The sequence below is a fragment of the Polypterus senegalus genome, chromosome 8 (assembly GCF_016835505.1).
Source record: "Polypterus senegalus isolate Bchr_013 chromosome 8, ASM1683550v1, whole genome shotgun sequence".
NCBI lineage: Eukaryota > Metazoa > Chordata > Cladistia > Polypteriformes > Polypteridae > Polypterus > Polypterus senegalus.
In genome coordinates, this window is record NC_053161.1 from 96,190,128 (window position 1) to 96,213,135 (window position 23,008).

General features: G+C 35.2%; 1 protein-coding gene across 5 annotated transcripts in view; it reads right to left on the reverse strand.

Annotated features, from left to right (window-relative positions):
• LOC120534140 (protein piccolo-like) overlaps positions 1-23,008 on the reverse strand; it is a 215,814-nt gene that overhangs the window by 172,606 nt on the left and 20,200 nt on the right. For 4 of the 5 annotated variants that reach the window (XM_039761467.1, XM_039761468.1, XM_039761465.1 and 1 more), the window contains exons 3-6: positions 13,318-15,526; positions 9,512-9,538; positions 5,631-5,752; positions 1,176-1,251 (exon numbers count right to left, since the gene is read on the reverse strand). In XM_039761467.1, the coding sequence (XP_039617401.1) occupies positions 1,176-1,251; positions 5,631-5,752; positions 9,512-9,538; positions 13,318-15,526 (2,434 nt within the window). The remainder of the gene's footprint in view (positions 1-1,175; positions 1,252-5,630; positions 5,753-9,511; positions 9,539-13,317; positions 15,527-23,008) is intronic. The other variant, XM_039761466.1, reaches the window with a different exon arrangement.

Here is a 23,008-nt window from a genome sequence, read left to right on the forward strand (position 1 = left end):
ATACGTAGGATTATAGGATTTGGTATGGTTCATATGTTTTGCCACAACACCAATTATTATAATACTAGGCTGACCCACCTTTTAAGGCGACCGACTTTTAAGTTGACCACTTCTTAAGGCAATTCAATATGTCGATCAATTTGATATTTTATACAAACTCATTAATTTGATTATATTGCATTTGAGCGGTATTACTTTAATACTCGTAGTTTCTGTTATTTTTGTGATGAAATTAACATTTTTTTCTATATTGAGGTCGCCCTTTTGAACCCCCCTGATATTTACTACGCGGTGAGGCATTTGTACTCCATCAACATTAATTATTTCCAGAGACATAATTTTGTCTATTTTTCCAGCACATCGCGCACAAAAGCAAGGGAATGATGGGAGCACCAGAACTCTGCTCACATCATGTCGCTTCGTACCGCAAGCTGCAAGTAGTAAGTCTGTGATAAGCAGAATGCCGCTACGCTTCCCACTCACGGGACAGAAAGACAATCCCGACTGCTTTTATATAGTAAGAAAGAAGAAGAAGATATCGCACAGTCTGGAGTAGAAAATCATCTTTTACCTGGAAAAACGAAACTGCAAATCCCATTGTGCATTGCAAAATGGACGGGGCGTGTGTGAAACTCCACGCCTGCGTAGCACTCACGGGACGGAAGGACAATCCTTAACCGCTTTTATATAGAAGGATTATTATTGTTTATCAAAATTGCCGTTATAAGATGTACTGATAAAATATTTTTTTCCAAATCCTTCATGTGCCATTTTAAGTTGTACGTGTCCTCTAGAGGTGGCCATCTGATCAGGAGCACTACCACAAACAGACTGAACTTCAGGTAATACTGCACATTATCAAACTAGTAGTTTAAATGATTACTATACTGTGTTTATAGTATCACTTTGACATATTGGCTGTTGTATGTTTAACTGTAGTTTGAATGAAGGTTTTAAATAGCATTTACTTTCATTCTCAGATTTTATGAGCTCAGTGTTATTAGATATGTAAATGAAATGCACAATTTCAGAGGTATTTTAAAAAATGTATTTCTTCAGATAAAATAAAATAATTATTGCCATTGAACAAATGCTAATTAAAATATTCTTAACAAAGAGATAAAGCTGTATAACAAAACAAAGAAATAATATTCTGAAAATTATTTTGACTGTACCTGACACACTGTGGTCTTTTGGATCCTTTAGCAACCTGACTCTGGTATGAGGAAAGTTGTAATGAACTGGCTTGATCTGAAAGTAGGAAAAGTGAAATTAGTATTAAAATACCTTTCTTAACTTTGATGATACTTAACAATAATTAAGTACCTTTGATTTATTATGTTACATTTTTTAGAAATGTTCCATTAAAACGTTACAAAATATTTGAATTTGTATCTAATCAAGCATAAGGGTGTAGTACTGTTATGCCCATGAATACCATTGAAAGACAACATATATGGCAACAAAAGAATGATAATGAGATATTTTGCAGCATTCATTTTAACCTCTACCCCCCACAAGCCTTCCAGAGCCTGCTGCAGAGAAGCATCTCCATAGCGTGATACTTCACGGTGGTGATGGTGTGTTTTTGATAATATGCTGTGTTTGGCTTACCAGTATGTCAAACTTGGTGTCTTGTTTGATGGTCAAAAAGTTCAAATAACATTTTCAACAGACTTTATTAAAGTCACTATCTGATCCACACATTACAGAGGCTTTTATAAATGGTGGGGTTTCATTTTATCTATCTAACTACGAAGCTGCTTCTAATCTTGTAGAACATTTTTGTTTTCCAGAAAAATATTTCTTTGGTACAATTGTCTAATTGTTGTAACTTTGGAAAATATGTTATGTTTGACAAGTACATTGCAATCATTACCGCTGCTTTTTTGTGGCATGGTGGCACATTGGTTACTTTACTGCATCATACTTCAAGCAGCCTAGATTTTTGTGGTGTTTGGACATGTTCCTTGATAATAGAGGCTTTCTTTGACTATTCTATTTTTGTCTTGTTGTTTTTAAGGATTCAGTCCTCTGAATTGATTCGTTTCTTCATTAAATGGCAGCCAAACAGTAATAAGATGTGAAACAAGCCAACAGATGACCAGCTAAATTGGAACGTCAAACTCCAGCCAGTTTCACTCCAACCAGTTTCTTAACGAGAAGCCAAATCTCGCTGTTAATTAAAGCTGTTATTAAATATCAGGACTTGTTGCTGCTCTCATTCTATCACAGCAAACTGTTGATTTTATGTTTTTTCTAAGACCACCGTCAAGATGTTTTGGTGACCTGAGAAGACCAACATGATGGAGACCTTCATCTTTGTTTATTTTCTGGTTAGCTGATCATGTGGTGGCTTGTTATGCATCTCATTATTGTTTGGCTGCTCATTAAGGAAAACAAAATAACTAAGGGGTCTGAGTCACGTCAATTAAAACTAAGGCAAAACATGTTAATCAGCAGCAAAGATGGCGCATTAATTAAGAAGATGGTTTGAATGAAAACCTGCAGCCACTGTGGTCCACTAGGACCGGGTTGGACACCGCTGCTGTACAGTGATTTTCTCTCCAAGGTTCTTCCCTTTCATTATCTTTCTTTTAAGAAAGCAGGTTCTTAGTGACCAAGTGAGCTTTAGCTGGGAGTAGAGTAGCCCCCACTGTCACAGACCATGTCCAGCTCATGGATTCAGAATAATATTGACCTGAGAGTAGAGAGTCAAACAGCTTAGAGGTTAAAGAAGTACATCAGAAAAGTTCTTTAGCATGTATAAAATAATTTCTTTAGTTAAAAAACCTTCAAAGAATACACTTAAAACAGTTCTAATGTAACTAGATAAAAACATAAGTAAGTAATATACTCATGATATGAGTAGATCACTATACTAAAAGGGTACATAATAATTTTTAAAAGTCTTATTGAACTCATCAAGTAGTGTGGTAGACAGTAGGACTTTAAGGACCATCAAAAACTACACATTATATTATTTTGGAAGAATTAAGTGAATAGGATGGTAAGCGTTGTTGGGCTGAATGGTCTGTTCTTTTCTACATTTTTCTAATGTTCTAATGTTATTGCTTAGTACTTTCAGTTGCATGGTGTAGAAATATGTAAACAAAAAGTACAAATGTTTATAGAGTTGGGTATGCAGCAAAAGTCAAAATAGACTTAGTAGATTTAAAGACAAATAAAGGTGTATATATAAAAGTGTTTTGATTATAAATTAATGGCAAACTAAGATCGCTCAAGAATGAGCCTTACTACACTTTCTGAACAAATAGGCCCTAGCCTAATGTTACTCGATTATGTTTACTTAAGTCGCTTTGGATAAAAGCATCTGCTACGCAAATAAATGTAAATGTAAATGTGTCAATTTATGTATATTCTAAACAGTTTTGCATTTCTTTATCCGCATCTCCTTATGTGTTTTCTTTGTGGGACCTGCTGCAAGTACTGAAACTTCTTGACCCATTTGGCTCAGTTAATAACTGTCTCCTTAATAAATGTCATTCCTTAAACTTCATCAATAAATACTTCACTTGTGTGATTGGGTCATAATACTTTTGCTGGGTCCCTGACCCAATTGTTGTTTTAATTATTAGTTCCAAATGGTTTCTTCTTCTTCTTCTTCTTCTTCAGTTTATCCCCAATAAAAATATAATAAAAAAGAATACTGACTGGGATGGCGAGTTATAATGTGAAATGGTGGAAAAGGAAAAAAAAAACAAAAAAGGAGTTGTTGAGGACCTAAATCCTCATCCATTAAATGTGTTAAGTGGCTACATCCATATTAGTATTCCTGAAATCTAGCATCATTAATATGAATTCCTACAGTCTGTTGTTAGATAGAAAACTCGGCAGACAGGCCTGCTAATGAAGATTAGAGAGCAGCCAATTAAAAGACAAAGTCTCAGATCTTGGAGGCATGTTCTGGTTTGTCAAAGCTCATTGTGCTTGTGTTTCATTGACAAAGGATTCCAGTACAATTGCTATTTCAGGGTTAATACATAAATTAAAATATTTCCTAATATATCAACTTAACAAATCTCGCTCTTCAAAAGTTACCCTAACAATTTAATTATGCAAACAGGCAGAACAGCCTGTTTGACCAATTTTCTAGATTTCCTCATGCCTTCAGAGTGTTAGCCATCCTATTGTCTCTAAGTGTACATGAACTGACACTAATAGAGAACACTCCAAACAAGAACAAGATTGTTTTAAGTTCACAGAGTAAAAACATTTCTTTCCAAACTGAATATAATATTTTCAAATCCATTGTTCCATCCATTAATTTTTCAACCAATTTTTTTCTAGCACAGGTTTGAAGTGAACAGTGGCTTATCCCAGTTTCTGTAAATTTAGAGCAGCTCAACTAGCATAACCATAAATGACAATGGTTTTAAATAAATACTTAATGTAATCATGTTTTTTTGAGTGTCAGTGCATCCAACGTGTAAGCCATAGCTTATCAATCAATTTGGTGTTTTTGCAAAGGATGTGCTTTACGAAAGAACAGCATTCTGGCTAACATTAATACTCATGTTCAGAATTACAGAAAGTAAAACACATGCTTATGAAGGAAAAAATCCTTTGTTTAAAAATATAAAATACAGAATACTGCAGTTTGTGTGCTCTAAAACAGCACATAAAATGATATGAATCATCAGCACATGAATTTTTGACAGAAGAATCTGCTAGAATTTTGAATTAGCTTTAATATGATGAATACATTATATCCCATTTTTGCCTGTTGTGATACACTTCAAACAGGATCGATGATCCCTTAAAAATGGATTTCTTTGACTCCATACTGTCAGGAAAGGTGCAAACTATGCTGTATATATCCATCCATCCGTTATCCAACCCGCTATTTCCCAACTACAGGGTCACGGGGGTCTGCTGGATCCAATCCCAGCCAACACAGGGCGCAAGGCAGGGAACAAATCCCGGGCAGGGTGCCAGCCCACTGCAGATGTTGCAATATATGCCTGGTTATTGTCTGGGTGGAGTCTGAATGTTCTTCCTATCTGTGTGTATTTTGCTTGGGGTTTCCATTTCTTTATAAGTATGCATGTTAGGTTGATTGGAAGATTGACTCCATGCGAGTTTCAGTGTTAATGTGTGCAGGAGTGGGCACTGTAATGGATTGGCATCCATTGCACAGGCAGGTAAAGAACTGACTTGCTTAAATTCCCACAGTAATGTAGACTGATGATTAAACATTGTGCTCGAAATTCTAGTGTATTAGATATTGTGCCTGACTTGCTTATTATCTCAAAGACCTTTGGATTTGTAGCACTTTAAAACAGTTCTAGAAGTCCTTTCAATATTAATAGTAGGAGACTAAACGGTCTGCTTTCAAGAAACAAAATAGAGCAAACTAAATACATTTTAAGAAGAAAGGAAAACAATTATTAGAAGAAAAATTAGTTTTACTCTACTATAGTGTGTGACATCCTATAAATGAAAGGATATTACCATAAAAACAAAACAGCTCCTCAACACCAAATAATAATATATAAAATGAAATGCCATTAACAATTTAATGTGATTTTAATGTTAAACATTCCATGCAATTCTCCTTTATGTTTTCATTTGCCCTTTATACTTACAGTAAAATGAGGCTTGCTTACCTCACTCTGTTTAATGTGTGACATTCTGTCTGGAAACCTCCGGTCCAAGCCATGGCCATTCTCCAAGCGGGGCTCCCGTGGTTTGTCGAACCAATCAGTCTCCTCTCTACGCAGGTGATATGCTTTGGAAAGCAAGTTAAAGTCAGTGGTTCTAACTAGTCAAGAAAATATCATTTAGAGCAGCACATGCGCAGAGCCACTGTATACAGTGTACAGGATGACAGACTTGCTAGGCTAGTTGTGCATGCAGGAGAAAAATGAAACAGACTGCCAAATTATAAGTAGCAGACGAAAATAAAGGAACAGAAAAAGTGGAGCAAAAACTGAAAAAAAAAAAAAGAAAATGTAAAGACATTTGAGAATATCTGGTTGTACACTAATACTACTTTCTATTATACTTTTTTACCTTTTCCCATGCATATTATATTTTACATTTAAAATCTATATATACAAGTGATATTTTTTAACATTTTTTCTACACAATGTTCTCTGCATCAACTACACTTCTAAAATCAGTGCATTCTAAGAAACAAAATATTTCTTAAATGAAATCAGAACCTGACTTTAATTACAAATATGCAGAAATTCACATCTGCAATCCAGTAATATATAAAGTGGTCTGGGAAAATGGTTGGATGGATGTTTAGTTTGAGTTCCACTAGTCTGACCACTGATTATCAAAACAAACAAAAAAAATCAATGGGATAATCTAATAAAGTCATTGCAGAAAAAATTTGGATTTATGCTGAATTACTACTTATTAGTTTATTTCCCATGTGGCACATAGTAAGCATAATTTGGTTAAAAATAAATCTAAATAATTTTTGAGCCAGCTGAAACATACACATTTGACCTTGTAAAAATATTATTTTAAAATACTTTTATTCATTGTTTTCAATATTTGCACAAACAGCTTTAAATGTACAGGCATTTTAGACTTTTAATAAAATTAGCATGTAGTAAATAGACTTATATGATAAAAAAATCCAATAAATACTATTTATAGTAATGTATTATACAGAAAAAAATATTTTATTATTTACAAATATCCTCTTTTAAAGGCTTCAGTTCAATCCTACTGTAATAAACAACCTTCAATTACAATTTTATTTACTACTTGACTTGAAAATAAGTTTGTGATATTTAAAAAAAAACCTCTAAAACAAAAGGCAGCTAACTTTTTATTTAAAATTATTTTTTAAATTATACCTTTTACTATAATTTAAAAATTACTGAATGTTGAATTATGTGGTAATTACTGCATTTTGTAATAAAATATTACAAACTTATTGTGCAATAAAATTAATGTAGGTGAGCAGGTACAGCATACCTAATATATTATGAAAAGGAAGTCTGCAACGATTTTCTTTACATTAATTCTTCAATAACAATGACATAAAATTGTAATTAATTTATCTAAAATTAACACTCATCTTCATTATTTAATTCTTAACATGTTTCTTTAGCAACATCCATCCCAACCATCCTAATTTCACAGAAAATGTTTTGTAAAATAACAGCATTGACAGCTATTTATATATACCGTATTTATGCATATAACACGTGCACATTTTTTCCCGAAAATTAGCATTAGAAAATCAGGTGCGCATCATACACGAGGAAATGTAATTCTGTAATGTTTACTTCTTCTGCTTGGGTTCGCTCTCTTGCTCGTGCTCTCACATTCTCTCTCTCTGTCATGCTTGCTTGCTTGCGCACTTGCGCTCTTTCTCTCTCTAAACACTTCCTATACAATCACAACGCGCGTCATACATGGGGAAAATAAAGATTTTCTTTATAAATATTAGGGTGCGCGTCTTACACGAGGGCGCTTGGTACACAATACGGTATATATATATATATATATATATATATATATATATATATATATATATAGTGGCGAGAGGCTAGGGATGGTACCCAGCCGGGACACCCAGGAGGACCGGAGGAGGGCTTATGCCTTCTCCACACCATGAGGGGGCGACCGCCGTGGTGGCTTTGGGGACTATGGGAACTGAACTTGGAAGCTCAACTCTATAGGGGCCTGTGGTCACCGCCAGTGGGTGCCCCAATGCCTGAGGAGCCCTGGCCCTCAGCACTTCGACCACACCCGGTAGTGCTGGGGGGAAGAAGACGGGGTGCATGGCCAGTACTTCTGCCACACTGGGGAGTGTCGGCAGAAGCTAATTGGGAGGCACCTGGAGCACGTCATGGTGTGCATAAAAGGGGCTTCCTCCCACCATTCGAGGGCTGGAGTCAGGAGTGCAGAGGACAAAGTCTTTTTGGAGAGGAGTGGAGGCGGCCTGAAGAAGGAAGTGGCATTTGGTAGTGGCCTGGACTTTGGGGGAGTTTTGGGGTTGTGTGTGGCACTTGTAAATATTACAATAATGTGTAAAAATGTGTATGGGTTGAACCATCGCTCTCCGCATGTCTGTGTCCAGGCCATCATATATATATATATATATATAGTATATAGGAAGAAGAACTATAATGAAATGCTTCTATTTATTAAGCACCTAGATTAAAAGGATGGATAATTGGAGGAAAGCATATTTCTTGCTTCCCTTCTTTCTTTTACACTCTCTTATTTTACTTTCCAGAACTTGACCACTTTTCCTTCAAGACTGTTTACCCCACTATACTTACTCCTAATTCTGCTCTCAGCATGGCTTTAACCATAATAAGGACTTCCAGTCAAGTCCTGAAATCACTTGAAGGTACCTCAACTGTTGCAGTATATAGACACCAAGCTACATGATCTAACACTAGCATTTGGACTCCTGACCATTTTGCTGCCCTTCAATGGCCAGTTCTCGGGCATAGTCCCTTTTGAGACTATATGTCCTGCAGTGCTCAACAGGCATTTCCAATTTTGCCATTTCCTCTTTGGTTTCATTCTGTCTGTCTTTATCTAGGGGACCAGGTACACCTGTTGCTAGAAGGAGTGATCTAAGCTCGGCCCAAATTCTCTCATGCAGACACTGGAGAACCTGGCTGTTATCCTTGTGACTCCTACACTTCCACACTGGCACTGCATGTGGGAGTCCAATTCTGCAACAAGTGTCTGTCTTTCTCACTTTCCTTTTTCACTCTCTCTCTCTCCCCAATGTCTCTTCTTCAAGCTTTCAGTGGGACCAATCTTCCCTATGTCATCCACACAATGTTTTTTGTGACACTTGCAAGGATCCAAACCCTTCATAGAGTGTGGAAGGATACTATTTAATCTAGCTGAGAAAAAAAACTCCCTACCAATGCTCACTGACTATTATAATTAATCCAACCTGAAAAAGTGTATTTAAATGTACTCATTTTTGTAAATAAACAGTATATAATAAACGTTTTAACAGTTTTTCTAAAAGACAACTCGTAAATTGCAATACAAATTAATGTATTTAAAATGTAATTTAGTAATTGTAATGATGTATTAAATAATTTCTTTAATATGTTTCTGTGGCATTTTCCTTAAAGTTTGCGCAGTGCATTAGAATGTGTAGTCATATTTTGACGGTTTACTTGTTCATGATAGGCAGTACAAACGCATCACGGCAAACAGTACAGGTTCAAAGGCTATAACATTATTCACTAAATTAAATGTATTTTAAGTGTTATTTTAGAAAGTGAATCTTTATTTAAATGGTTTAGGTAATAAAATATATTTCAATGAAAACTTTTTACATTCTACAGTATATACAATTATAGAGACATATCATGCTTCACAAAAAACCTTAATCTTGAAAAGGACGATAGTTATGGTGCATATGGAAAATGAAAAAACTAATGGGGTCAAAAGTGAATCACTCATATGATTTGTTCAAACCATGAGGAATATGGTGAATATATATTTATGTTTTATGAGTTTTATAAATTTAGTTAGCTCTCACCTTCTAAATCCCAGCTAGTGCCTCCTGCTGTGGTGCAAAATTAAAATTTAGAATCTAAATCCAATACATGATTAAAAAAGTTACAGAAAAAGAAGAAAGATGTTCCTTTATGCCCATGAAATAAGTTGTTTATTATATTACATAAAAAAGATGTGCTGATCATGTCCTACATGTGAAGATGTATTAATATTTATTCCACACATTAAAACATTCAAAGCAAATTATTTTAAACCCATTTTTAATTACCTAAATTAAACAGAGAACAATGTATGGAGACTAATGAGTATCTTTTAAATGACTGCAGAAAAATCATTGTGAATGAAGTCAGGTTAGCTTTAAGTGCATCTTTTATTAGTACACATTATATTTGGGTTAAAAAATTAATTAGCAAAAGTTTACATGTTTCCAAAGAGTTTGTTTGAGTTTGTTTTTGTGTTTAGTGTACATTTCAATTGTTCAACTGCAAAGTGCTGCTTTATTCATTTTTATATTTAGCATCATTGGACAATACACTGTACTCTAAGAACTATAATTACTGTATTTAAACTCTGAAGAAGTGAAGTGCATTTCAATAATTCTCCCCTAACATGTATTTTTTTTATTAGAACTGAAACTTTGCATTTAACATTGTTACTGCAAACAGTCTACATGTCATTGTGCTGTTAAATTAACATAATCAATATTCAAATTTTGGACCATAGGAATGGACCAATAGGTACCAAATGAGGTAACCACATGGGATTAGTGGATTTGTGTTCAACAGTTTATTGAGAGATCATAACACGCTCAGTATTGTGATTGTGACATGTGTACATATGTAAATACTAAAGTTTTACTTTTTTTTGTTTTTATCGATACAAAATCCAGTATTGTATTTTCCGAGAAACATTTTTTTTTCTTAGGTATGCTGCAGTTTAAGACTGATTAAGGTTAGGACTGTTTTAGGATTAATATATACAGTTTTAATGTTTTACTCTCCATAACAGTGAAATTGTGTTCCTATTTACTTATTTAAACTCTTATGGGCTCTTAATGTTATCAATTATTATTTTATTGCTGATCATTAAAATTAACCTACTAAAAGACTCAATAGGTATCTACTGGCTTATTTCTATCAAATTATTAAAGACTTAAAGAAAATAGCATTTTCAAACCCACTTAGTCCAATTCAGGATCAAGGAGAACAAGAGATTGTCTACATAAGGCAGGACACAGCACTGGACACAGTACCAGCCCATTGGCCCATGGCTTTTTTGAATCTCCAAGCAATTTAACTTTCATGCTGTTTGGTGATGTGAGAGGGAAGCCAGAGTACTTAGAGGGTAAAACCTAGTAGACATGTTAAGAATGTCCGAACTCCACTAGGACAAAGTCTGCACAGGGTTCATACTAGGGATACTGAGTCAGCGCCACCTATGGCACCACCATGTCACTCTCATAAAATGACAGTGCCTTTTCAATGATTAGGCATAATAACATTAAAAATACACATTTTTCAGTTTTGTATTTCATCTGTATGACATCTTATTAGTGTACCTTTTGAGCAGCTTGTTTTTGAAACCCTAATTTTATAGCTGGGCATAACTGTGGTATTGTGATAATCTCCATGAAATGGGATTTGAGTCGGCTGCCTGTGGCTGTCCAGGTATTTTGTTTTTCATTTCATATCCCTTTGAACTCTGTGTTACATTATATATTGTAGCTTATCTAAATTAGTCTGATTTCAGCTTGAAGTGGGATGTGAGGCCTTCTATCAGCTACATACTATCATTGGCCCATTGCAACAGAGATAGTGCAGTTGCGGGTTATAAGAGGAAATGGAACATAAGTGGGTTTAGAAATGGATAGATGGAATTGTTTCATTATTTGACTTTAGTATGATCATTTAATCATTTATCCAATCTAAGTTTAAAAATGTTTATTACTATAGTTTCTTTGCAAAAAAAGCCCACCACAAAACCCATCTCCCTGTTATTATGCAGCTATATCAGATGTTAATTGTGTACTTAATTTTGTTAAAGGGGGGCAGCAGTAGTTCTATTAAATTAAAAAACAGCAATATGTTTGCTTGGGTTGTAAGATTGAGTACAATTTATATTTTTTGTCAATAAAACTATTGTAAAAAAAAAAGCCTATTCCTGTAAATCTTTCTCTATTTATCATCCCACAATGTTATAATGTATATTTAGTAAATATTATTTACTTAATATATTTCATGTGACCTTACAGTTTTCCTTGATGATTTATATATTAAAACACAGAAATGTTACAATGTTTTAAATTAGTAGATGTTTAAGATAAATAATAGCTTTAATGAATGACTGATAATCTACACTTTGTCTGACAGACATTGTTTCAAAATGCTATAGCAAATACTGGAGAGTATAGTTAATGTGTAAGTCTAAAGTGTAAAAGTGATCAAATTTGATTGTTGAAAAGTATTAGAACAAAATATCAAACAGGCCATGCATATGTATGCCAAATGCCATGCTGTTTTAAAGTCATTATACAAAGTCAAACACATGCAAATTATTGCTGATTTATTTAAATGAACATACATTTAATCACAATATACAAGCATGCGGTCAGAAGACAATATGTTATAAATTATAAAAAACAGTAGAAAAGGTTCTTATATCTAAAACATTTTCTAGGTGAGGGATTACAGAAGTGTGGTTATTAAGGAACATGGATACATTATTATCTAAGTTTCTAAAAATATAAATTTAAATAATCTGGAAACTCACTCTAGAATGTACTACGTAATGAATATACAAGAATACCTACTTTAATTTGCATATAGCAGTTATTTATGATTAATTTGATCTGTATGAAAAAATATAAAATTTTCCATCTGCATAAATAGATAAATTGTTTCTTGCATACATTTGTTATATTTCAAGTGCATATTTTTTATTAGCACCACTGCACCATTTTTTAGTGTAAAAATATGTCATGTTTCTGGAGGACCTAAAAAATGAAATTTTGAACTCTTTAGCCTATTTCTCTCACACTTTTAACTTTCTACATATAATATAGATGTAATGCACTGTATGCTGTGATGATAAAATAGGATAATAAATATTTTTATACATATATATGTATAAATTAAATTTAAAAATCCTTTTGCTTTCTTAATTTCCAAAACACTAAATAAAATAACAACAAAGTTAAGACCATATATATAGCTCTGTATACTGTAACTTTAAAATGTATGCGTATGTTACCTTTCAAAAAAAATGGGCTTACTTAAAATATAGAAATGAATTTTGATATTTCTCTAACATGTATATCTCTGCATTCACTAAATAAGTTATTTAAAACAAAAAGGTGTACTACCATGTTAACAGCATAATAAAATTGTTTACAAATTATATTTTTACATTTTCAGATACTCCAACACACTTAATTTAAGAAGCAATTTATGTTAACATTAGTATATTCAATACACATTCTACATGTAGTGTTACCATTTTTTAAAACTTTCATGCAATTTAAAATTAAAACGACATATAATCAATAAAAAATCAGTAAGAAAATATTTTAAGGGATGGATACATAAAAACGTACAGTTCATACACAATCAGAAATGAGAAAAATTAAAAGTTTTTTCAAAGGGACTTAAGCATGCTTTATGCAGAACAGTACATTTAGCAGTACAGTAAGAAACAATGAATACACTGAATATACATGAAAAAACAGCAGAAACAGAAGCAGAACAAAAGTTTCATACTGAAATTAGATGCATGCATAGAAAAGTGCATCTGGATTATGGTGATGATATAACAGTCGTAGGCCTATTTTACCTTCACTATCTGACATTGCATGCTGGAAGTCATCCATAATGAATGCTATATCTCTGTCATAGCCTCGTGTTCTTGATTCCTCTCTCATATGCTGTTGGACTTCGGGAAGAGAGTGACTTGAGCCAAACTGGTCTCTTGTATCAGCAGATATAGGTGGCAGTGGTCCAGCCGCAGCACGAGCCATACCCATTGGCTGCCCAACTGGACTTAAAGGACTTTCTTCCTCTGAATTTTGAGCCACAATTGGTATTCTCCCTCTGCTTTGGCTAATTGGTAGACTAGTTGGTTTTGTTCTTACAGATGGTGTGGCATGAGAGTAAGACACATCTAATGGCTCATTCTCTTGTGTTTTAAGCCTTAAGGATGTGCTGGATGAATCCCGTTTTATTGAAAGATCCAGTCCATAAACTGAGGAGGGTCTTGATGATGGCCGTGACCTGCTACCACTTGGGTAAGGTTTATCAAGATCATCTTGCATAGAAGATCTCAAGGTTGGGCACAAATTAAGCGTCTGTCCTAGAGACTGTGCAAGATTTGCCCCTAATGTTGACCCAAGATATTTTTGTTGATCTGAGATATTTTTTCGCAGTCCAAAAGTAATATCATCCTGCAGTAGTCGAGCTCTTGAGGAAAGTTCACTAACTGAAGGAGTACTAGAGGTTAGGTAACTGCCATATTCTGGCTCTAAATCTCTACTTTCTTGAATAGGTGAAAATTTAGACATTTTGGGATCAATCAGAGATTTTTTGTGCTTGTTCTGTTTTTGATACAATACTGAAGGGGGGAGCTGCTTTGCAGCTTGCTTTTCAAGAGTAAGTCTACTGATACTGTACTTTTCAGATTTAGGGAAGTGCCTGTAACTGGTATCACCATGATAATAGTGAGACAGACCTGAAAGGTGATCAAGACCTTCTGTTCCTCTACGAAATTCCTGCTTAATCTGCTGCTTAAGTAATTTTAACTCATAAGGATCCTCCATTGATTCTTCATCAGCTTTTCCATAAGAATGCAACCTTGAAGAAGACTGCAATGGTCCAAGAAAATCTGTAACTTCTGGAGTCCTGCGTACATCAGCATTTCGAAGTAAGCGATCAGCTTTCGAAAGATCCTTATCGGGAATGTTAAATGTTGAGGATAATGATGTAGAACTTTTGGTAAGCTCACCAATATCATCAATTAGAACATAATTCCTCGGAGTGTGGTGTTCAATATCTGCATAGAAAGAATCAGCAGATATGCTTGACATAGGGCTACTTGCTATACTACTTCTTTCATCTATACCTATTCTTAGATCAAGATTGCTATATTTGCTTCCTAGGTGAGGAACTGCATACGTAGTATCACTAGAAGAAGGAACAATCATGATGGGCTGGTTGCGTATTACTTCATAATTGGTTGTTATCTTTGGCTCTAGATCAGCAAGTGTTGTCTGCCTAGATTTCTGTTGCATTAACAACATCTGTGATGGGTGCTGATAATTGGTCTGTTGGGACTGTGAAGGGGGAGTTTGTGGATATGATATTGTTGGTACAGAAGAGTAACTGGGCTGTGTTTGGTAAGGTGAAACCTGGTGATGATACAGTGATTGCTGCTGGTAATGTGTTTGCTGGGAATATTGTGTAGAAGCTTGTGTTGGTAGTGAAGGCGCAGCATATTGGTACTGAGAGTAAGGACTTGTAGGCTGAGCATATTGGGATTCAGGTTTAGTTTGTGGGGGAATAAACTGGTTAAATTCTGACTGTGGTGCTGTTCTTGGTCTTTCCAGACCATGCTGGCCATCTGCTCTAGTCCCTCTGATATTGCTTACTTCACTGTCTGACATATAATCTCTTTCTTCAGCAACACCTTGCAAATATGCTCTTTCTCTCTTTTCTCTCTCCTTGAGTAATGCTTCTTTTCTTCGATTTATACCCATTTCAAGATATCTCAGTTTGGCATCAATTTCCTTCTCTTCTTCATCAAGCTCTGCTTGCTTTTTTCTAAGCTTAGATGATTCTCGCTCCACAAGATCTAGCTCTCTGTCAATATCTTGGAGGATCTTGGCTCTAGCCATAGTATTAGTCCTGCATATTCGCCTCCGGGAAATTGAACCAACAGCTGTATAACTTGATTGACTTCCACCTGCATCGTCTTCTGGTGGAGGATTTGGAAGAGTTCTTTTAACTTTCTTTTGGGTTCCAGTTGATGTCCCACTTGGAGAAACTTTGGTCTAAAGAAAAAGAGCAGGCATAAATTTAAAAATTATTTTATATTATGATTTACACTGTGATTAATTACTTAAAATTTTCTGGTCTTTTTCAATACTTATTTGCTATGGACAGAATACACAAATAACCTGTAAAATATTACCAAAATTTAAATTTAAATTATTTAATAATGCCACTGTAGGCACTGGATTGGAACTACCTAAACACAGTAGCATTTTATAAGGCACCACATACAGAAGCATCATATGGTAGATGTCTTACTTGGTGTTTATGTTTTGTAGTCTTCCACATTTTTTTAATTTAAGGAATAATTTTGGTATTAGTGTGAGAGCTGATGAGGCATTTTTAATTTAGCAAGTATAAGAACATAGGAGACCATTCAGTCTTTCATGCTTGTTTGTGTAGCTAATTACTAAGCTGTCTCAATACCTCATTCAGTTGACAAGGTTTCTGTGGTCAACTATGGTACTAGTACTTTTGTTCCAAATTCCCACAATTCTTTGTGCAAACAACTCTGAGTGTTTCTCTGCCCTGAACAACTTCTTTAGCTGTCTTTTTTATAATGGGATAACCAGAACTGCACACTGCACCACAGGCTGAGTCCATGTATGACATATTGTGAGCATAATGTCTATTTATTTATATTCAGAAGCTTTTACAATCTAACCTGACCTAGTTAAGCAATTCTGCACATTGCTTAGATAGTGAAAATGTTTAGTCAACATAAAATTCTTAAATCATTTTTAGAGGTTGCTTACTGCAAGGCAGTGTCCCTCATCCTATATTTGTAATCAAAGTTCCTTTTGTCAATGTGTACTTTTTGCAGTTTTCTCCTCTAATATGAAGTGTTTGCAAAGTTATGAAGATTTTTCAGGTCTTTTTGTTTTGTTTTTGCTGCCTCCTCAGTATCTGCAATCCCTCCAGATTTAGTGTCATCTAAACTTGTACATTTTACAAGTTTACTAAGTAATGTTAAATAAATTAAAACAGAAAAAAAAAACACATGTAATTTCATACCTAAAAAGAAAGTTTAGGACTGGAAATATAATTTATTGGGTTTTGAGTCAACAGACAAATCAGTGTGTGTCTTGCATTTGTTTTTTAGTTTGAAATCACTTTTAACTTGCTTTCTGGTTACGTCCAAAGCATTATATTTTACTATAACTTGATCTTTTGATATTACATAATAACTAATAATTTCTCTTATGTCCTTAAAGAAATCATCGCTATGGAATGAAGGAATAATCGGTATGGAATGATCCATATAGTAACTTCATGCAAATTTCACTTTAGTGATATCATGGAAAATCACTCAACAGAAGATTTTATAGTACAATACATCCAGTTCTGCTGGACAGTAATATAAAATCAAGTACATTAACCTATATAACATTTATTATGAATACCAATAAATACAAAGTAAAATGAACAGGAAATTGAACCAAGTGAACAAATTCATTAATATTTCATTTGAAACTAAACACAGCGGGTCAAATGAAGTAAACAAGCTACATATATTGACAGACTGGCACAGGGGTGGCTTAATGCCTCCATTCATGTTTACCTTTACAGATCTATTGTGGCCATAGGTGCCAACTTTTCCAATTTATCAGGGGGTCATTTCACACATGCACATCAAATAATAGCTTACATAAGCATGACATCCAAATACTATAACTGAGCCTATACCTCATTCTTTCTCCTCTGTTTTCAAATCTTGTTGCATTAATGAACACATTGTGTAATTTTTGTGTGAATATGTACTTTGTGCAGTATTTCAGCGGAGTTATGGTAATGAAAATGTAATTTCATCTTGAGACAAATGTATTCACATTTTATTTCTCATGTTCATTGCAATTAGCTCTCATTAGGGTTGGGGTTAGGGTTAGAGTTAGGGTGAACTGAATGTCTAATTATGCCTATTATGAGTGAAACACAGTTTGTAATGTTTACTGCACCATTCTCACAGATTTTGAACAATTTGGCAGACATTGTTAATCCAAAATAAAAGTGTGTTTAAACAGGTACAAATAAGAGCCTGATCTTCAGACTTCAATCCTCATTTTCACACCTGTTATTATCATACATTATATTATAAGTAGATATATCCTATCTACTTAATATCTTGTGTCACACATGTGCGCGTGGAAGGCAGATAAAGGGCTTGAGTAAGGGCAGTTCTGAGGCATACTGGGATGTGGCAGAGTGCACTGACTCTTTTTCTCCCTTTCCTGTAGACCATTCACAGGAAATTCCACCTGGCTCTCTTGACGTCACTTCTGGGACCGAGCCTATGGAAGGAGACCTTGCTGGCTCCGGCCCCTGTGATGTCACGTCCGGTCTCGAACCAATGGCTGAAGACCTTCATTAACCTGACCCCTATGATCTCACTTCCTGTCTCCCCCTTTAAAAGCCTGCACCTTTTCCCTATTCCCTCAGTTCTGTTCTGGACTCAGTTTTGTGTACATCATTGCTGTATTCATTCTTACGACTTTGCAGCCAGGAAATCAATTATATGGGTGGCTGCCCCAAACCTTTCCATGGCTCTGTGTTGAGTTTCTGACACCTGGTAAAATTTTATCTTAATAATTAGTTCTAAACGTTCCAATATGCGTTGGGATAAAGACCGGAACAAGATTATTGACAGCCTGACCTGCACACTGTAAAATGAAAAGCTTTGATCGTCTTTTGCATTAATCAACTCAGTACAGAGTGCTGATATTTTTAAAAAAAAATTACATCAACACAACTTTCATTCTGCTTTTCCTGAAGGTCATTGTAGTAACAAATTGATCTGAGCTAAACAGGTCTCTTTATTCCTTGCAAGGTCTTACGGTCCATCTTGGCAAATATGTAGAGTCTTCTAGAAAGAGATACTAGCCAAAGCCTGCCGTAGCATACGGCGGTGTAAGAATAGGAACGGAAAACGGTGAGAAAGGAATTCAGAAATCAAGAAGAAATAAATACTTCTTGAAAGACACAGTTGTAAATAGGTGTTTTGGTGGTGACGACAGATAATGAGTTGAAAGATCTGACCCTAGAAAAAGCCACGTACAACTGACCGTGGCTGAAGACTGGTTGTTAGAATTATTGTGAAGAGCAAACAGCATGTGGGTATGAGGAAGGCCTCGTTTCTGAAATTCGATTACATAAATATAATCAGTAACAACCTCAAAAAGATGTTGTAGAATGTCTCCAAGTAATTCCTGCATCTTTATCCAAAAGACTCGTACTACAATATCAGGTCTGTGCTCTGGTCTTTGGGTATCTGACAATGCAGGTAGAATTTCTGGCCAAGCAGGATTACATGTGAAAGTGATAAATAAATGAGGCTGTTCGAATTTATGTACTATGACCATGGCATCCTGTTAGTTTTGTCGCATGTATCTTGGACTTACTGGAAATGTGGATGGTAATATGATCATTTTGCCTACACGTAAGTTATTTTCAGCGTTTGCTTGCAGTGCGTCTGACAGTACATAGTATTGTTCCACGTGCAAATCTTGTTGATCTAATCTGAGATAGTTGAGACGCACGTCCTCTGTTTTAACATACGCATCTACGATGTACTGTTGGAATAGTTTGCCGCTGGAGTGCAAAATACTAAATGTATTCCTCATTGCTAATCTGTACATGTAAAACAGACATTGAGTAAGCCTTGTTCGCTTGGCGGTTCTTTTATCGGGAACATGTTGTAAATCTTTGTGCCAGCCAATGTCTCTGTAAGGGAATAAAAGTGGGTAAACCATAGGATTGCAATTCATATTGAGCGTGGAAATCTGTTTACAGGAGTTGCCAATGGAACAGATGCAAACGTACTTCAGAAGCTTGGCAAGAAATGCCGTGTCGGCTGCATGTGGGCGGGACCAGTTTTGAGGTGGAACCAGGACGAACCAGAAAATAAATATACTGTATATATGAGATAATATTCCAGCATGTCCTGGAGGCTCCGCCCCTCATTCCTCTCCCAGTGAGTCATATCTAGATATTCTGACAGAGATATCCTGGAGCTTCCTCAGTAAATGGACAAAACACATTAACTGGCTTGTCTGAAATGGGAGAAGCAGCAGTACTTTGAGGCCTTCCTGTATTACCGATGCTCTTCTTCCTGGGATTAAGCCTTCCAACTGTGATGTGGATCCTCACTTAGGCTGCTTGCTTCTAACTTCACCTGTCAATAAGACCCAAAGGTCCACGGACTTGGACACTTGGCCAGGTGCCCACCCTGAATAGGGTGGGATCAAACCATTCTTATCTGGAATGTGGATGTGGTAATTCTCATATCAACTATCACAATCAATTGTGAAACAAACAGTTCCTGGGTACAGAAGGGATCACAGTCTCATAAGACCAAGAGGATAGACAGCATTATATGTGATCAGCAGATATGCAACCCTTGGATTTTCAAACTAGGCACTATGCTTTTTCTGCAACAACAAAGAGGTACATTAGCCATAACACTTTCGCAATAAATATGTTCTTCTTTATTTCCAACCAGATGTTATCCACTCACACAGGCATTCCACAGTGTAGATTTTTAATTACCATGTTTTCAGCAACAGAAGTGCTTCGAACTGCAACCAATTCTTTGGGTATTATCTGCTAAGGAGGGTATATTCACTGTGTTTAGGAATTTCTCAAAATGTTCTTTTTACCTCTCAACAGTATCTCCATTTTAAGTCAAATTTCCCTACCTTTGCTGAGAATAGCCTGGGTGCTTTCCAGTCTACCATTACCGAGTTGCCAAAAGCTCTTTGAGGCTGTCCAAAATTCATTCCCTAATGCTTCACTAAACTCCACCAACACATGGTCCTTTGCTTTGATTACTACCACATTTTTGTCCTGCTGATGCTACCCAGTCAAATCTTGAGAGTGCTCCTGTTAAAACCACGCAGAAAGCCTCCTTCTTCAACTTCACACCTCACCTTCCTCATGGTGTTTACCAAGGGATTCTATGGTTGACACCATGACAGACACCACCAGCCTTTTGGCTATGGCCTTTGGCTGCTGACTTCATTAATGAAAGTTTGAACACAATCTACATTCCTGACCTCTGATGAGAAGCAAGGAGAAGCTGTTATGGAACTGAACTCAACCCCACTGTGAGAGAGAGAGTAAGAGAGAAAACCCTTGACTGATAAGTTTGGTTCTAAAACCAAAGCAGTGTGTAGAGATTACCCTGACTAATTCAAGCCAACATTGTTTAGCCTATCATAGAAATTGCAGCTCCTTCCTCAACATAGAAGTCCACATACCAAGGACAACTTTTAATTACCAAAGTATGCTTAGGTCCTTCCCACTCTTGCCTCTCAACAAATGCATTAAACCTGGCTCTCACACTTCATCTTGGGGTTGGTGAGCCCACATGGCTGGTCCAGAGAACTTCTGCAGGATGAGCCAACACCTGGCCATCAGGCACTTACAGGTAAACACCATTCCCAGGTCTGAAAATCATATCATAGAATGCAAAAGGTGTCTAATCTCTGAAAACATGTGGAAATAAATATTCTGATTCAAAAAATAGAATTTGGCCTTTGATAAAAAAAAATGCATAAAATTAAATTCATAAACCTTAAGTAGTCCCCAGAGATTAAATTAAGAAGACCTGCACTGCATTGATATAGGGAACACATATACATTAATAAGCAAAGGACAAACATAACTGACTGATCTTCATAAATCAGGCCTCGGAAATTAAATTCATGCTTTGACTTAAAAAGTGTTATTTAAATGAATGCTTTTTATTCACTCAGCCAGCAAGGTGTCACAGAGTGCATACCGGAAGACTAAAAGACTACAAATATACACACTAAAAGAGAAAGAAAGAGGTTTTAGAATTGGTTTGCTTTTTGATATGTAAAAGAATATTTATAGTTTGCTTCTACTCAATGGCCCATGCTCCACTAATTATAGACATTTCTGCTTAGAAAATAAATAAAGTCCTGTTAATTCTAAATATATACTATATGTTATGTAAATGTATTTAAAAACAATTATTACAATACACCACATTTTAACAACATTGATCTGCATTTATGTTTATGTATTACACATAGCAATCTATTAATATATTGCCCTAAACTAATAAAAACTAATTCTTCTTCTAATGCAGTTGGACGAATTACGTATAGTGATATACTGTAGGTGGATAAATAATAAAATATCATGTGACTGTTGCTTGGACTTCTGTTGTTTAAAATTGCTGTATATCCTGCTTCATTTGCAACTCTTTTATTTATATTACCAAGAATATCTTTATAACTTAAAGGTGGAAAAATACTACAATAAAAAGATGTCACTTAAAAAGATCTGATTCCATATGGCCAAATATCTTTATCAGAATATGTGTTTACACATTAGCAGTGTCAATCAGGTGACCCTGCAAATGCTACACTAACACTTCCAGGATAGAAATGCTGAAAACTGTACATAACAGCTGTAGATCATGTAATTTTTTTCACATTAGTCTTCAATAGATTTCTGAAAAGTCAATATTTCAGTGCAATTTCTGTTTTGCTTTTTAATGCATCTCGTGTATTGGGAACACTCTCTCCAGGCATGAAGCAGTCAGGCAGAAAACTGGTTTCTGCAACAGTGGAAGATATTTGCATTCAAGATGCCATTCAATTCAAAAGCATTTAGTGGTTTCCATTTTATAGGTTGCATACAATATCAGGAAATACAGAACATTTCTGTAAAAGCTCAAACAAAAACTAAAGATTATGTAGCATACTAATTTAAATACAGATTTCCTGCCCAACAGCAAGCCATGATGGTACCATTCAGTTGTTTCAAATTGATACAATAATTAGTTTAATTCTCTGGAACTTTTCTGGTCTGATTATATGTAAATAAACTGATCATCATGTAGTATGTACATTTCTACATTGTATTATATTAATACATTTTCAGAAACAATTGAAAATGTTTGTTCTTTCATAAGGTTAGATATTTGAAGTGCACCTTGCACAAACTGTGAATTATACTGTAGAAACTACTCTTTATTTGAGTTCTGAAGCCATTTGAATGTTCTTGAGCCAGGTTACTAGTGAACATAAACATACACTGTCTGTTTCACTTCCATATTATTAAAATGTATGTAATTTACACCAGCTGAAGGGGTGGTGTACTCGTGTATAACTGAAGCAGGAGTGAAATGGATGATGTACTATGTTAATATAGAGGAACTAAGCCTTGTGCTACTTTAAGAATGGTAAAAATATAGCAGAATGCATCTTTGGCTCCTCAGTAGAGAAAACTATGAAGAAGCATTTTTCCACTTTACCATGAATAGTTTGATTCATGACTTGACTGTTGTTCCATCATTCAGGAATATTGTGCAAACTAGATTTGAATAATGCAGATAAAAGAACAATTATCACTTCACTTCATCTGCTCACTGGCATATTTTATTTAGACAAAAACAAGAAATAAGTGTGACAAAAGTGGTCTTGGGCCTTTTTATGCACTGTTCAGGATCCCCA